The sequence below is a fragment of the Melanotaenia boesemani genome, chromosome 11 (genome assembly GCF_017639745.1).
Source record: "Melanotaenia boesemani isolate fMelBoe1 chromosome 11, fMelBoe1.pri, whole genome shotgun sequence".
Taxonomy (NCBI): Eukaryota; Metazoa; Chordata; class Actinopteri; order Atheriniformes; family Melanotaeniidae; genus Melanotaenia; species Melanotaenia boesemani.
Genome location: NC_055692.1, coordinates 24,220,457 through 24,236,309, shown reverse-complemented (window position 1 = coordinate 24,236,309; position 15,853 = coordinate 24,220,457). Strand labels below are relative to the sequence as shown.

The 15,853-nt window shown below is 42.3% G+C and overlaps 1 protein-coding gene across 3 annotated transcripts in view; it reads left to right on the top strand.

Annotated features, from left to right (window-relative positions):
* The window catches only part of LOC121648922 (tetratricopeptide repeat protein 28-like), a 190,354-nt gene extending 174,871 nt beyond the window's left edge, over window positions 1–15,483 (top strand). For 2 of the 3 annotated variants that reach the window (XM_041999399.1, XM_041999401.1), the window contains 13 exons: window positions 3,495–3,654; window positions 5,254–5,394; window positions 7,770–7,914; window positions 8,072–8,251; window positions 8,410–8,954; window positions 9,712–9,959; window positions 10,050–10,174; window positions 10,258–10,489; window positions 10,985–11,061; window positions 11,725–11,748; window positions 12,487–12,616; window positions 12,916–13,023; window positions 13,125–15,483. In XM_041999399.1, coding sequence (XP_041855333.1) covers window positions 3,495–3,654; window positions 5,254–5,394; window positions 7,770–7,914; window positions 8,072–8,251; window positions 8,410–8,954; window positions 9,712–9,959; window positions 10,050–10,174; window positions 10,258–10,489; window positions 10,985–11,061; window positions 11,725–11,748; window positions 12,487–12,616; window positions 12,916–13,023; window positions 13,125–14,734 — 3,725 coding nt within the window. In that variant the 3' untranslated portion in view covers window positions 14,735–15,483. The remainder of the gene's footprint in view (window positions 1–3,494; window positions 3,655–5,253; window positions 5,395–7,769; window positions 7,915–8,071; window positions 8,252–8,409; window positions 8,955–9,711; window positions 9,960–10,049; window positions 10,175–10,257; window positions 10,490–10,984; window positions 11,062–11,724; window positions 11,749–12,486; window positions 12,617–12,915; window positions 13,024–13,124) is intronic. The other variant, XM_041999400.1, reaches the window with a different exon arrangement.
* Window positions 15,484–15,853: the final 370 nt, after the last annotated feature.

Genomic DNA, 15,853 nt, shown 5'->3' with positions numbered 1-15,853 from the left:
TGCCTCCCCTTCAGCACTAGTCTCACAAGCAGGAATAAGACAGCAGGGACAACAGTGTGGATCTTCAAAGCGTTGAATATCGCCTCAGGCTAAGAGGGAGCCACTTGCTCACTAATCGCCTGTCTGTCACTTCCTGGCATTCCTTGGCATCCAGCTGGTGCTCAGGCATGGCCAGCTCTCGAGTGCAGTCAATAAAAAAGGGTGACTAAAACCATGATTACTTCATTTGCGTGAATTCTGCAGCATTCAAATGTGAGTGTGCAGCTGCAAGCAAGTGGTGCATATATACCATCCATTCAGATGTGTATACTATAAAACTCGCATAAGATGACACAGACTTATTAGTTTAGTTTAGTTTAGTTTATTTGCCATTTGCAGAAGGAAACCACATTGGAAAAAAAACAGTTGCAAGGAACTCAAAGTGCATTGTCACATTTAACAGACAAAACAAACAACCACAAGCCTAAGAATACAACACATAGACACATCCTAAAACACATAATACTAGGAACAGTAAAAACACTAAATCAGTAAAAAAAAAACACCATATAAAACACTGTATAAATAATTAGCAGTGAAATGAACTAAAACAGTAAAATGCATGTCTGAGACATTTCAGAGTACATTGTTCAAAGTCATGACAGCTTGTGGAAAAAAACTTTTAGAAGGACGAGATGTAGTGCATTTGATAGCACGATATCGTTTCCTGGAGGGCAAGAGGTCAAACATCTTCGTTGCAGGGTGGTCAGAGGGATCATTGATGGTCTTTAAAGCTCTTGTTAAGAGTCTGGATTTGTATATGTTCTCCATGACTGGTAGGTCACAACATCGTCCTTTGAGCAGAGCGAACCACTCTGTTTAAAGTTTTCTTTTCTTTCACAGTGAGGTTACTAAACCACACAGTGATGGAGCTGGTAAGAAGACTTTCAATACTACACTGATAAAAGTTTAAAAGAATAGTTTTGTTTTGAATTAATTCTTTTAATTTCCTTAAAAAGAAGAGACGCTGGCGAGCCTTTTTTGCAATGTTACAAGTGTTTGACTGCCAGCATAGATCTTTGGAGAGAGTGACACCCAGAAACTTACATCTATCAACTATTTGTACATCAGAATCATAAATGACAACAGGTTTGTTGTTGTTCTTCTTACACCGACTAAAATCAACAACCAGTTCACAGGTTTTAGAAGTATTCAGAACAAGGTTGTTTTCTTCACTCCAACGGACAACATTTTCTACCTCTGCCCTGTAATGTGAATCATCCTTTGAACTGATAAGACCGACAACAGTGGTATCGTCTGCATACTTGACAATCAGATTGTTAGGATGGGTAGCAGCACAGTCATATGAGTACAGAGTGAAGAGCAAAGGACTTAGAATACAACCTTGTGGGGAGCCGGTGTTCACACAAAGTTCGTCAGATACACAGCCATTAATTTTGACCTTCTGTGGTCTGCAAGTTAAAAAGTTTAAAATCCATTTGCAGATGGTATCACCAAGTCCAAGAGATTTCAGTTTGTGAATGAGCTTCACAGGAACCAGAGAGTTAAAAACAGAGCTATAGGCTATGAAAAGCATCCTTACATAAGATTTTCCTTTATCTAAATGTTTATATACAGAGTTCAGAGCAAAGGAAATGGCATCGTCAACGCTTCTGTTTTGTCTATAGGCAAACTGCAGTGGGTCCACAGACACAGGAACCTGTTCTTTAATATAGTCCAACACCAGTCGCTCAAAAGTTTTCATTCAAACAGAAGTTAAGGCCACTGGCCGATAGTCATCAAGGCACTTCACAGGTGTTTTCTTAGACACTGGTATTATGACAGACTTTTTGAAGCTAAGTGGAACAGTGCAGTTTCTAAGTGACATATACAGGTGAGTTAAAACAGGAGCAAGTTGCTTTGAACACAGTCTAAGAACACGAGGAGGAATGCCATCTGGACCAGGGGCTTTCCTCACCTTGGTCCTGGACAGAACTCTCATTATGTCCTGCTGATAGACAATAAAATCACTCTCCTCACAACAAAGAGAGGAGAGGACAGCAGACTCCTTAATCTCAGTTTCAAACCTGCAATAAAACCGATTAAGGCCGTTTGGCAGTGAGTGGTCGAAAGCAATGATGTTCTCTCCTCTCTGTTTCCAGGAGGTGATAGAGTTCAGTCCCATCCACAAGCGCTGTGGGTTGTCCGCTTTAAAATATCCTTCTATCTTGTCTCCGTAGGATCGCTTTGCAGCTTTGATAGACCGCTCCAAAGAATATCTGGCCTGCTTATAGGCAGCAGCATCACCAGATTTAAAAGCCGCTTCTCGTTCCTTTAATTTGATTCTCACATCTGAGGTGATCCAAGGTTTTTGACTGGGATGTTTTTTAATAACCTTCCGTGGGACACAACAGTCAATACAAAAGTTTATGTATCCAGTCACCACATCACAGTATTCATCAAGGTCTTCTGACCAGAAGACAGTACAATCTGTGGCCTCAAAACAACCTTGTAATTGAATTTCACTGTCTTTAGTCCAGCACTGGACAGTACGTATTATTTGTCTACTCCTCTGAATGTATGTAGGAAGAAGAAGAATGGAGGAGTGATCAGATTTGCCAAAAGCAGGTCTAGGAATGGAGCGATAAGCTGACTTTACATTACTGTAACAATGATCTAAGATCCGTGATCCTCTGGTAGGATGTTTCACATGCTGTTAGTAGTTAGGGAAGACAGTTTTAAGGTTTCAGTTATTAAAATCACCCGCTACTATCATCACAGCATTAGGATGGGAGCACTCGTGTGTGCAAAAGATCACCTAGTTCCTTGAGAGCAGCTGAAGTGTCCGCCTGTGGATGAATGTACACGGCGCATAAAAACAACACAGAAAACTCCCGAGGGAGGTAAAAGGGGCGACACTTTAGCACGAGACATTCGAGATTAGCAGTGCAGGTTTGGTTCATTATAACACTGTCCGTTCACCAATGTTCATTAATAAAAAAACACACACCTCCTCCCTTTGTTTTTCCGGTGCACCCTACTTGTCCCGGATGGATAAAAGTGAGTCACGATCATAACTTACTATAGCGAGTGCTTCATACACAAAGATAAACAATACGAAAAAAACAAAAAAGACATTGCACAGGAGAGCTCTTGCGACGGCGCCTTGCCTCAGCGCCGTCTTGGGTAGAAGACATATATAGTGGTGACACCCACAAACACACATACACTCTGTGCTCCTGCACTGAGACTCCCCTGGCAGGCAGCAGATGGCACAGAAAGCGTCCTCTTACCTTTTATTGAATATTGTTTGTTTGATTCATTTGGCTCCACAGATGCACTGCTACGTGTAGCCATACTCACAGCTCTCTGCTGAAACGATCCAATATTCCTCCTGTTGTGAATAGTAATAGAAATATATTAGGGAAAGGGTTGTATTTATTTTCTGTTATTAAACTTCATAAACACTTTAAAGCAGCTAGTCATCTTTGCCCCCGTCTTTTCTATCTCCACAGGCATCCTGAAGTTTCACGAGGTGTACCTGGGCGAGGGTGTGTCAGAAGCAGGGTCAGACTTTCAGGAGGGAGGTGGTGGTGGAGTGGCCAGTGGCTCGTCGCTGGAGCAGCACATTGCCAGTGCTCGTGAAGCTCTGGGAGTAGAGTCTTACTACAGCAGGTGAAATAAGTACATCATATTATTTAATTATACCAGAATGTTTAATCTTATTGTCTATAGAGGAGTGAATTAGTGAATTATATTGTACACAAAATGTGAAAGCAGTACTTAAACTGTATATTGCTATTTTAAAAAAAAGTTGCCACCTAAATTGTATTGATAGGAACTCAGTGAACACAGTTCAGACCTCATAGACTAATGTGCTTCTAATAAAGCCTTTTCCTGACCAGCCATCAGGTGGAAGTGCAGAAAAATCTGCTTTACCATCTAAGCTGTGGCCCAAACCAAACTGAGGAGTTATTTTATGATGCATCTGTGTGTAAAGAGCATTATTCTGCCCCATTGCACAGTGGGATGACAGGCCTCCGCCACCTACTGAAAACAGTCCACTCTCTTCTTAGTGGAAATAAATGAGACGGAATAATAGCTCTTTGCCTCACTTGAGATGTTCAGTCCACCTGACAAACAGCAGACCTGAAGTAAAGGGAAAGAAAAAGAGGTTTACTGACAGTATCAGAAAAAATAGAGAAGGTTGAGAAGCAGGGATAAAATCGATGGGGAACTGTCAAAGAAACGAAGACGGGTGAATAAAGACTTAACAAACAGCAGGGGATGAGGCTAGAGGGAAGATGTAGTAAGAATGTGTCGAAGTTCACCCACTGACATAAGTGGTTCAGCACTGCCTTTGACGTTTTGTCTAGTTGGCGTTTGATCCATAGAGCCCAGCTGGTCCACCCAGTGCCAGTCTCCGCCACCCTGGCAGCTCGGCCCTCCCGCCCCATTACCAGCTCATTTACTACTCCAATGGGAAGTTGCATACACACCACTGCGCCTGGATGGGCACAATATGGCACCACTTACCAGCCCATTCACTATCTGGAGTGCAGACAAAGGGAGGCAGCACTCTGAAATGACTGGAGACAAAATGTATTGGATGGAGAAAAATGGGGAGAACACATTGGCGTGAAAGAAAGGATAATAAAAAGAAGTGGAAAGAGCTGAATTTTGACTGTAAATCTAGGTGTTGATGATGAAACCCTTTTAATCGTTTACGATTGTACTGTGTTTCTCATCCAATATGTCTACCAGAGATACATCAATATGTGCTCTACATCTCAGGAGAATCTTAAATCAGCTTGAAATTGTAAGGATTTTATAAGGTTACTGGGTCAGCATAGGAGGATGAGAGACGCTGTTGTAGTTACAAAAGACCCAGCAAGACTTTCTGCTAGAACTAACTTGATATGATCGTGCCAGAGAAAGGGTTCAGGCATAAAGGCAGAGATGTGGGAGAATGGTGGCGAGTAAATGTCGGGTGGGGGCGGTTGACTCCCTCTGGACTAGATCAGTATTAGCAGCATTATAATGAAAGGATTTAACTATGCTTATCATCAGGGTCTTGGCTCAAGCCTGAGAAATTAGGCCAAGTGCGTGGGTTGAATAGTGTGTATTTATGGCAGATCTTGAGAGCGTGGAGTTGATTTATCTGCAGAGAAACAATGTTAGTCTCTGAATTCTCCACTGTGCTCAAGTGCCCCTTTGTTGCCAACATTTCTATGACTGCAGATGCCTCTAACGCTGTCTTTCTGTTCCTGTCAGAGGGTGTTCGAGCAGCGAGACAGAGAGCGAGGCAGGAGATTTGTTAGACCAACAATTTGAGGAGCTCAACAACAAGCTTAACTCAGTCACCGATCCAACAGGCTTCCTGCGAATGGTGTCGAGAAATAACCTGTTCAACAGGTAGGGGATTTTTTCACATCACCTGAATCTTCTTGCATTCATGATGAGAGAGTGTCTTAATCACTAAATGCTACTTAGACACATTTTCCTTAAAAAATAAGAGATTAAAAATATCTGCTTGAGTAAGGAGATTCGTGGGTATTGTGCCTCATCTGTGAAAAGACTCTTTCCTTCATTGTTTCGCCAGCACAGAGGCAGCATGTGAATCCTCCTTATTAATAGAATGAGTAGAGCCAAGCTACAAAAGCCCTTATCAACCCTCTTCTCTGATGGAGCTTTCTGTGTGTGGGTGTGTTCACGTGTGTGCATACACTTGTGTGTATGTATGTCTTTATGCCAGACTTTTACACCAATGTTTGCTTTGTCTGTGTTTGTTGTGCAGATTTATGAGATTTCTGTGGGACTGTCAGCAGCCTGTACTGAGTGTTATTTATTGACTTTGTGCAAAGTATTGATGTACATGGTGCTGATTTGTAATGTATACCAATAGAGAGTGTGCATGTGTGTGCATGCATGTGTGTCTGGGTCATATTTCCTTGTCCTCGTCCACAGTTGAGCTGCTCTTTGATGAGAGGGTAATTCCAGCTTTAATTGAGTCTCTGTGCTCATTAAGCCCCTTTAATGGGCTGCCGGTAATAATCCGCTCATTCTTTTGGGCCTCAAAAAACTCTGAATTTAATGCTGCACATGCTTAGGAGCCTGTTGTCTGTCACAATACTGTAGCCAGAGAAAATTAAGAAAACCTCGCTGTCGTTTCACAACCTACATTTTGAGGTTTGTTGTAAGACAATGAACAGTATGTGCTTTTCAGGGACTTTTTTTAACTTCAATCTTTGCTGACATTTTTAACTTAACGTGTTAAGATTTGGTATTAGTATGCATTACAATAACTGAATATGAAGACCAGAAGTTTGCCAGAGTTACTTAGAAGTGAAAGAAAGGATAATAATAAAATAAAACCTAAATTAATTAACATTTAAAACACAATGGATTCAGTACCAGTATGCTCACCATTAAAAAAAATGTGTCAGCTGCCCTGTTATAACACTAATCTTCAGAGGAGCTCAGAAGGATTTACTGTGGAAAGGTAATGATGAAAGTCTCTGTTAAATCCTATCAGTGTGTAACTGAATAAGTCATTATGTGCAATCATCACATAATGAGATTGTTTGATAATCTTGATGAAATCGTCAGTAAAGAAGCAGTAAACACTGATAAAACAGGATGCCTGCTTTACTCGTGTCAAATGCTCTTTAAGTTAAGCAAAAAGCTTTTTATTTCACTTTGGCAGTATGAAAAGAGGTTGACTTGTTTGCCATTGATGAGCTCTCGGATCACGTTTAAGGACTTGTCTTTCAGTCACCAAACGAGGCAGCCACTGAATGCAGTCCTTACCTTCAGCCCCACAGCTCTCCAGACTTTTCTATTCACTGTTTCCCTCTACACTTGACACTCACCTTCTCTTGGCTTATTCCGTGCCTCCTCTCCCATTCCTCTTGTCAGGCTAACAAACGATTGTTTTGCTTTTCCATGGAGGCTCATGCCAAGACCTCAGAGAGAGACAGAGTGTTGAGAGGCTGGAGGGAAGCCTGTGGCCTGGGGCTACCAGAAGGGTGGGATGGATGTCTGTTGGCTAGTGTCCGGAAGAAACTCTGACTGGTGAAGCAGATGGAGTGCAGTGACAAGTGTAGGCATAAAGCTTTGCCCCAAAGGAGCAAGCAAAAGCTTTCCAACCCTGAAGCCAACATTAGCACAATTCTCAGTATGCCGGGTGTTGCTGCCTGAGCAGGAAGGTATCATTTCCAATATACAGCACGCCTGCTTCAATAGACTGGACTGTAAACTTGCTTTGGTTTGCCATGAATTTATTAAAAAAAAAAATAGAAAAGAGATGAGTTGCTTTTCTTTCTCCTGTTTTATTAAGCTGATTTCTTCTCTGTCTTACATCAGTGTAACAGTCTAATACCGCCATCTAGTGGAGTTTCATATATTAGCATCATTAGTTTCTTGAAATAATACTGACCCGTTTATGTTTCATGTAGAAATCTAGGATGACCTGATTTTAAATTAGATCCAGGAGGAAACATTTTAGGAGAAGAAAGCTCCTTCAGTATTGCGTTGTTCTTTTTCCACTTCAATCAGATACATACATGTAGTGACTTTTTTCTGAAATTGTCAGTAGGATTAACAAATTTTCCTATTTGGAATAATACAGTTTCTATTATCATTTGAAGCTCTGGAGGGGACGGGGAAATGTTTAACTTAAAAAAAAAGCTGAAAAATGGAGCTTATTGTAAATGCAGTGGTATGTAGATTACTTTAACCTGCCTTGATATCCAATCCAATATTTATTATTTCATGTTGTGCCTGTGCAGGAGTTGCCAGAGTATGACCAGTCTGTTCAGTAACACCATGTCTCCGGCCAAAGATGGTAACTCTTCCCTGCCTCGTCGCTCCAGCAACCTTGGAAAACCTCCACTACGGGCACTTTATGATTTGCTTATTGCGCCTATGGAAGGGGTAAGTGCTACCTCTGTGAGTAATTTCTGGCCTGCATATGTGGTAATTAAATTGAGAGGGAAAAAAACTGTTTGTGCAGGAACAGAAACTAGAAGCAGCACACAATGTTATTTGTTTGGGATTTGGGTATTTTTGTACTCACCCTTTCCCCTGACAGGGCCTAATGCACTCCAGCGGGCCTGTTGGCAGACACAGGCAACTGGTGATGGTGCTGGAGGGGGAGCTGTATCTCATCCCCTTTGCCTTGCTAAAGGGAAGCTCCTCTAATGAATACCTGTATGAGCGATTCAGCCTCATTGCTGTGCCATCCATCCATGGTCTTGGATCAAATGCGAAGGTTTAACTTCTCTTTCTTATTACAAATGATACCAAACTTTTTTGGGAAAATTAGTTGGGAGGTTTTCAACATCCTGCAACTGATTATTAAATGAATCACTTAACCACTGTACTTGAACTGTTGTGCTGGATTGCAAAATATATATTGTTGTGCTCTAGACTCACTCTCGGAGACCTGGACCGGCACCATGTGGTGGTGTCTCCATGGCAGCAGTAGTAGGAAATCCAAGACTGCCCTCACCTGTAATGGACCGCTGGTTGTGGGGACCAATGCCCTCCGCTGAGGAGGAAGCACTGATGGTTGCCGAGCTGCTGGGATGTCAGCCTCTGGCTGGTTCTTCTGCCACTAAGGAGAGGGTGATGAGTGCCCTCACACAGGCCGAATGTGCCCACTTTGCCACCCACATTTCCTGGAAACTAGCAGCTCTGGTTCTCACCCCAAACCCTGAAGGTGTGCCCGGTGGGGCAAGTGCCAGTGTGGGCGTGGGAACTGTGGGCAGAGGAGCAGGTGGGAGGAGAGGCAGTGGTGGGCGAAGCAGGAAGGGCTCCATTGGAAGCAGTTACACTATCCCAGAGTCTCTCCACATGCAAGATGACAGCAGCGATGTAGAGAGCATCTGTGACAGTCCACCCCTTCAGGAGTTCCTGCTCACAGCTGCTGACATATTGGACCTGAGGTTGCCTGTCAAGCTGGTGGTGCTGGGGTAAGTGGAGAAATTCAAATAATGACTATTTTATTTTATTTTATTGTTAAGTTAATGGATTGTTTTACAAAGTCAAAGTCCTGAAAAAGGAATTAGTTGGATTCCCAGCAGATTTTTGTAGGACATCAAAAGTGATATATAACTTCAAAGAGGCATTACGTAACTTTACGTAACTCTGCATTCCGGACTCGTTTGATGGCACAGTTACATCTTATATGTGCATTTCTGTAGCCTTCGTTTCTCAGCAGCATCCCCAGGTAGAGACACTAGACTACACAACTTTATAATCCAGGACACCGTGTGATATTGCAGCCGAGTCTTGCTTTGTGCAACGCGTCACATGCTAGCAAGCGTATATAAACACACCGACCATTTTGAACACGTGCCATGGCAGATTCAGCAAAGAAACGCAAAAAGACATTATTAGAGGATGAGAGGAAAAGAAAGAGAACAAGAGATAAGACAATAGATAAGACAAGAGTTAAGATAAGAATGCTTTTTACTGGCCAGAGAAATCTCCCAGTCCAGGTAGGATGCAAGCTGGATGCTGAATAAGCCATCGATAGGGGACGTGTGAGGAAATTACAAAAGTTCTGCAGTGTGTCTTTAAAAATTAACATCGCAATGTGATTAATGGGAACAGAATATCCTATGTTTAAAACATACAGAAATCTAATAATGTTTAAAATGCTGATCTGTTAAGTATTTATATATTTTAAAGTCATGTATGCCTGCACCTCATATGTGTCTGTGGCAGGTCATACCAAGAGTCCAGCAGCAAGGTCACAGCAGATGGTGTTGTGGGACTGACCAGAGCCTTCCTGGCTGCTGGCGCTCAGTGTGTTCTTGTGTCCTTGTGGCCTGTCCCTGTTGCAGCCTCCAAGGTTTTTGTCCATGCCTTCTACTCTGCCCTGCTCAATGGAACCAAGGCTAGTGCAGCACTGGCAGATGCCATGAAAACTGTCCAGAGCAGCAAGCAGTACTCACATCCCTCCAACTGGGCAGGTTAGAGATGTCATACATTTGTGCATGGATTACACATTAGCATGCTAAAATTATAATCTTGTAATGAGAGTAATTGTTTTCTGTATCCAGGATACATGCTGATTGGCAATGATGTGAAGCTTAACAGCCCATCCTCCCTGATTGGCCAAGCTTTGGCTGAGATTCTGCAGTACCCAGATCGGGCTCGTGATGCTCTAAGAGTTTTACTTCATCTGGTGAGACATGGACACACATAGATTTATACTAAACATCACATCTGAGGACACTGACATACTGACGCTGCTCTTTCCCCTCGCAGGTGGAGAAGTCTCTTCAGAGGATACAGAATGGGCAGCGTAATTCCATGTATACATCCCAGCAAAGTGTGGAAAACAAAGTGGGGGGAGTCCCTGGCTGGCAGGCCCTGCTGACAGCAGTGGGCTTCCGTCTGGACTCTGCAGGGACTGGTATCCCTGCCGCAGTCTTCTTTCCTACTTCTGATCCAGGAGACAGGCTCCAGCAGTGCAGCACTACTTTACAATCACTACTGGGTATGATGAGAAAAGATAAAGGTCACACTTTTCAGTTTTTGATAACATCCGTGTTTTTAATTCATGACTTAACTTCCTTCATGTACATAAAACATTTTAATTTAGTGGCAACCATCTACTTTCAAAGTCTTCATTTTCCCTATTACCTTTAAATATCTATATAGACATTTTCAAGGTACTTGGCGGGTAAGTTTTAAATATATTGATCTAAGGACTCTGTATGAGCCATGCAGGATTTCTTGTTATTTTTGTAAATTAAAATGCCATTTTACATCTTTGGTTGTATATGTAAAATTCATTTCTGTCCAATCAGTCACTTTCCTTGTATTATAGTGTTAGAATAATCTAAGTTCCAGAGTTTCTAAAACTCCTGCTCTTTTGTTTGTATCACTTCATGGCACTCCAAATTTCACCTGATTAGTGCTGCTTATTTTGAGGTATACATGATGTGACTTGTATGCATAATGGAGAACTTCCTTTGATCCCGTCCCTTAGGTCTGCCACCGCCAGCCCTCCAGGCTTTGTGCAAACTCATAACAGCTTCAGAAGCAGGAGAGCAGCTCATCAATCGGGTAGGCTTCTGCAGCTTTGAACAAATGCTGGACTTTTTTATTTTAATGCACCATGTAAAGATTTGCTCTGGAGCAAATGACATATAGTATATCTGCTAAAATGTCAGAGAACTAATGAGGCAGGCTCACTTTTCCTGAAACTTTTGTTCCCCTTTACAGCATACATTTTTAGCTAAAGGGGATTTCAGGGATGTGTCATTACCTAACTTACTTGCGTCACAGACAAGCACACACATGCGATAGCAGGTCATGCTGCATCTTAATCTATATTAAAATGCTGCATTGAAACCTAATGAGCTGTGCTTCCAGTGCAAGGTTTTAGCTACAACGTGAGTCCTGTTCTCTTGCACCTGAGCTTTGTGATACCAAAGAATTAATCTAACACTACAGAGGTTTATCCCTGTACATGTGTAACATGTGGCAATCGCATGCTTAAAGTGAAAGACTTTACAGTTAGGTGATGATTGGCACTTTCAGTGCACAGCTGCTCATGCCTAAACTATGCATGCTGGTACCACCAAAGTCTATGACATATTAAGCACTATTGTTACTTGTTGTGTTGTCTGTCTTACTGACCTGAACCCTTGTACATATGCGTATGGCTTGTGTGCATGCAATTAAAAGCCTATTCTCTCTCCTCTGCACCTAACGTGTGGTCTGAAGGCTGTAAAAAATATGGTGGCCATGGTAAGTGTGAACTGACCTACATGAATTCAGTCATATTCGACTCTGCCTGTCCATCCTCCACTTTCTGTCTTAAAATGTATCATTAGTATGCTGCATGCCAATTTAGTTTTGTTTTAATGGTGTTAAGTGTTTACATTTCTAAATGTAGCTGAGTAAACATTTCTTGTGTAGCCTTGTTCTGTCATTTTCAAATGCTTGTTCCTGAAGTCAGATGTTTTGGGAGGGGAGTTAAATATTCAAGGGTAAGTTTCTGAATAGTAGCAGGGATAAAATTATGATTTAAAAGCTGCCCTGTCTCAATCGTAAGGGTGAGGAAGCATGCTTTTACTTTCAGCTCAGTTACGTCCAATTAACAAAGGTGTCTTTGTTTCAAACCATTTAATCCTCAAAAACATTCAAGTGTTTTTCCAAATCACGTGTGAACACCCTACCCCCACCCCCCCCGAAAAAGCCCCAAACATTTCAGTCCTGATTTCCTGCAGCCTGAAATTTTTTTGTATGTGTGTTTCTTTGCCTCATGCATCAAACTCATGCATCAGACCTCAAACATGTGAATAAATACAACACTGTATATTTTTACCCTAATCTCCGTCACAATAAAGCCATTTTCATTTTGAGCAGCACAGAGATGGCTAACCTCACCTTTTTCAATTCTTGAGTAAATAGAATTTTTTTAATCCCAAAAAATAATAGTAATTCACCACCTAATTCTGTTGTTATCCACTGTTTTTTGTCCAGCTCCACCAGGTGCTAGTCCAACTCCAGACAGGGGAAAAGGAACAGGACTTCTCCCTCCTTCCCATTCAGGTGTCAATTAGTGTGCAGCTATGGAGACTGCCTGGATGCCATGAATTTCTGGCTGCTCTTGGTAAGTCAGTTAAGAAAATAGTTGATTTAGTCTTCTATACCTTTTTAACAGCTGTGTATCAACCAGTATAATAGTGTAAAGATATATCTTCATGCAGCTGTTTTCTTTTAAAAAATTACGAAGTGTTTCACAAAATAAAATCTACAACTTAAAATACTCATCCCTACATACAGTAAATATAATGCCAGCATGCATGCATATGACCCGGTGGAGATCCAGAACAAAAACTTAAGCATCAATGTGTGCAGTGGAGACAGTCAGATTCATAATTAACGACTGCTGTCCCTTGCTGCTTGCAGGATTTGACTTATGTGAGGTGGGCCAAGAAGAAGTGGTGCTGAAGACTGGCAAGCTGGCCAACCGTCGCACCTTACACTTTGCTCTCCAGTCTCTGCTGGCGCTGTTTGGTAAATATGATCATTTGTTCAATGGGCATTTAACCTTTTAACAATTCTGCTGTCTTTACCATGTATCATATTTATACGTTTCCCCTCTTCTCTGTTTTTAGACTCCACTGAACTGCCCAAGCGCCTGAGCCTGGACAGCTCATCCTCCCTTGAGTCTTTGGCTTCAGCCCAGTCTGTGTCAAACCCTCTGCCAATGGGATACTCAAGCCTTCCTTTCTCTCCTCCTTGCCTGGACAATCAAGCATCTGATGCCATCTCTGTCTATAGCCTAAGCTCTGTAGCCTCCTCCATGAGCTTTGCCTCTAAGTCAGATTGTGATTTCCTTAGTCATCGGCAGCGCTGTGGGGCCACCGCACATTACTCTGTCCATAAACATCCCCACGTTCCTCGCAGTCGCTCGTCTCCACATGGGGCGACTGCTGCAGTGGCAGGAGCACGGGGGGATGAAGAGGAATATGAGGGATTTTCCATTATCAGCAGCGAGCCACTGGGAAGTCACTGTGACTCTCTGCCTTTGCCACCAGGTCACAGCCAGCGGCACCACCGTGGAGGCAGAGGGGTTGGTGGGTCCAGCACAGGGGCAGGAAGAGGCTACACTGTCTCAGTGTCATCAAGGGGCAGTGTGAGCACCCCCACATCCCCTGTCAAAACATCCTTGGTGCCCAGCCCAAACTCACCATTCCAGAAGGTTGGTAAGGTCAGCAGCTCAGATACAGGTGAATCTGACCAATCCAGTACTGAGACAGACAGTACCGTCAAGTCTCAGGAGGAAAAGACTGCACCTCTTGATCCTCAGGAGCTGGCCCAGAAGATTCTGGAGGAGACTCACAGCCATTTGTGTGCTGTGGGTAGTCTTCAGCGGGCTGGGGCAGATGGTGGGACAGCTGGTGGAACCTCAACTCGAGGCAGCACGTTCCGTTCTTCTGAAACTAGCGCATTCAGCCGTCCCAACAGCAGTGCTAGTGGCCGGGTTCAGTCTTCTCCAAAACCCAAACCTCCTTCTCGTTCTTCTTCCTTGCAGAAGATAAGCTCTGGATATAATAGTCCTGCAGTCTCTGAGTCTTCCCAAAAGGAGGGCAGCCATCCTTCGCCCACTCTGGACAGCCATGCACAGTTCAAAATTAAATACCCAAGCTCTCCATACAGTGGCCACATTTCTCGTTCCCCAAGTAATGTGTCTCCTAGTTCTGGTCACCAGTCACCAGCTGGTAGTGCTCCATCCCCTGCTCTATCCTACTCCTCTACAGGCTCTGCCTGTTCTACATCGGCTGATGCACCAGACTTGGACCGGCTAAGAAGAGGAGTCATTGATGAAAAAGTCCAAGCTATTCACAATTTGAAGACCTTTTGGGCTAATGCTGCAGCTCAACAACAGCAGCATCTAGGTCCTGTCAGAGCTGTCCACAGCACTCCTGGACCTCTTGCTTCTGCCAGCAGAGATGTACTGAGTCTCCTGAACCTTTCCCCACGCCACTGCTCCCCCAGTGATGCCCAAGACAGCCTGGAGCTGCGGGAGCTGGGACTGCAGTCACTGGATAAGGGTAGCAAGAACTCTTCCAATGGACACCACTGCTCCAACCCTAGAAAAGTGGCTCCTTCACCCACGATATCCACAAGCAGTAGCCCTGGTGCTCGTTCTATCCGACTACCTGCTGGCAATGGATACAAATTCCTGTCACCTGGAAGATTTTTCCCCTCTTCTAAATGCTAAAACAATGAAAATGGTTCTATAAGTGTTCATGATATACTTTCCTGTGTGCTGGAGGAGTAGGGCACTTTTTGAGGGCCACTACTGGTCCACCAAACTTGATTGACAGTGAGAAGGATTTCTTTGGTTAGTGAGTGTGTTCCTTCAGAGGCACATGAATGACTTAGAGACTGTCTTGTCTTTGTGCCCATAAAACTCTAAATGGCAATGAGGAATACTCAACGACCTGATACTGTGTTTGTGTGTAACTGTGTGTCAGGTAAATGTAAATGCCATTTGGTATTTTTTTTCTTCCAAAACGTTGCCATTTGTGAGGGCCAAGATGCAACACCTTTGACTGATTTCCCCCATTCTATTTTTGTTTTTAAATTTGATTGTTATTGTTATTATTGTTTGTTATTGTTGTTAATATAATAATAATTATTATTATGTTTTGTAAATTAATTTGTGTTTCACAATCAGTATTAAGCATTTTTATATAATTAAAAAGTGAACAAACCTGTACCATGTAAAGATGGATTGAGTCGAGAGAAAAAAGATTTAATATTTTTTATTGAAATCAAAAGGGCATTTTGCCTGATTTCTTTGTGAATTGAGTGTCTGCTCTGAAGCATGGATTCTCTTGCTATTCAGTGTTAAGTACCATGTATGACTTTTTAGTCCATGATTTTTTTAGATTAAACATGAAAGCTTCACAACCATCTGTCATTTATCAGTAAACTGTTTCAATAAAAACATCATGTTTACTTTCATTTATTGCTGACTTGACATTATTTTCTATAATGCATATATATAACTATATATGCACAGAATTTAATCACACCAGTATTATTTCTTCAAAGTATAGAAATGTTGAGAAATAAGAACAACATTTCTCATATTTTCAGCGAATAAAAAAAAACCTTCATTCTCATTATCCTCAGTGGGGAAATTGCATCGTTGCAACAATACAGTATGTTACATCTTCAAAGTCTTCATAATGAAGGAGATTTGTTTATCAAACTTAATTACAAGAATTTTTTAATCAAAACTGACTTGCAAAAGGCGGGCTTTAAGCTATAAAGGGGATTTTATTGGTCCGTTTTAATTGATGGGCGCGTCTTTCCTTCTTCTACAAATCAC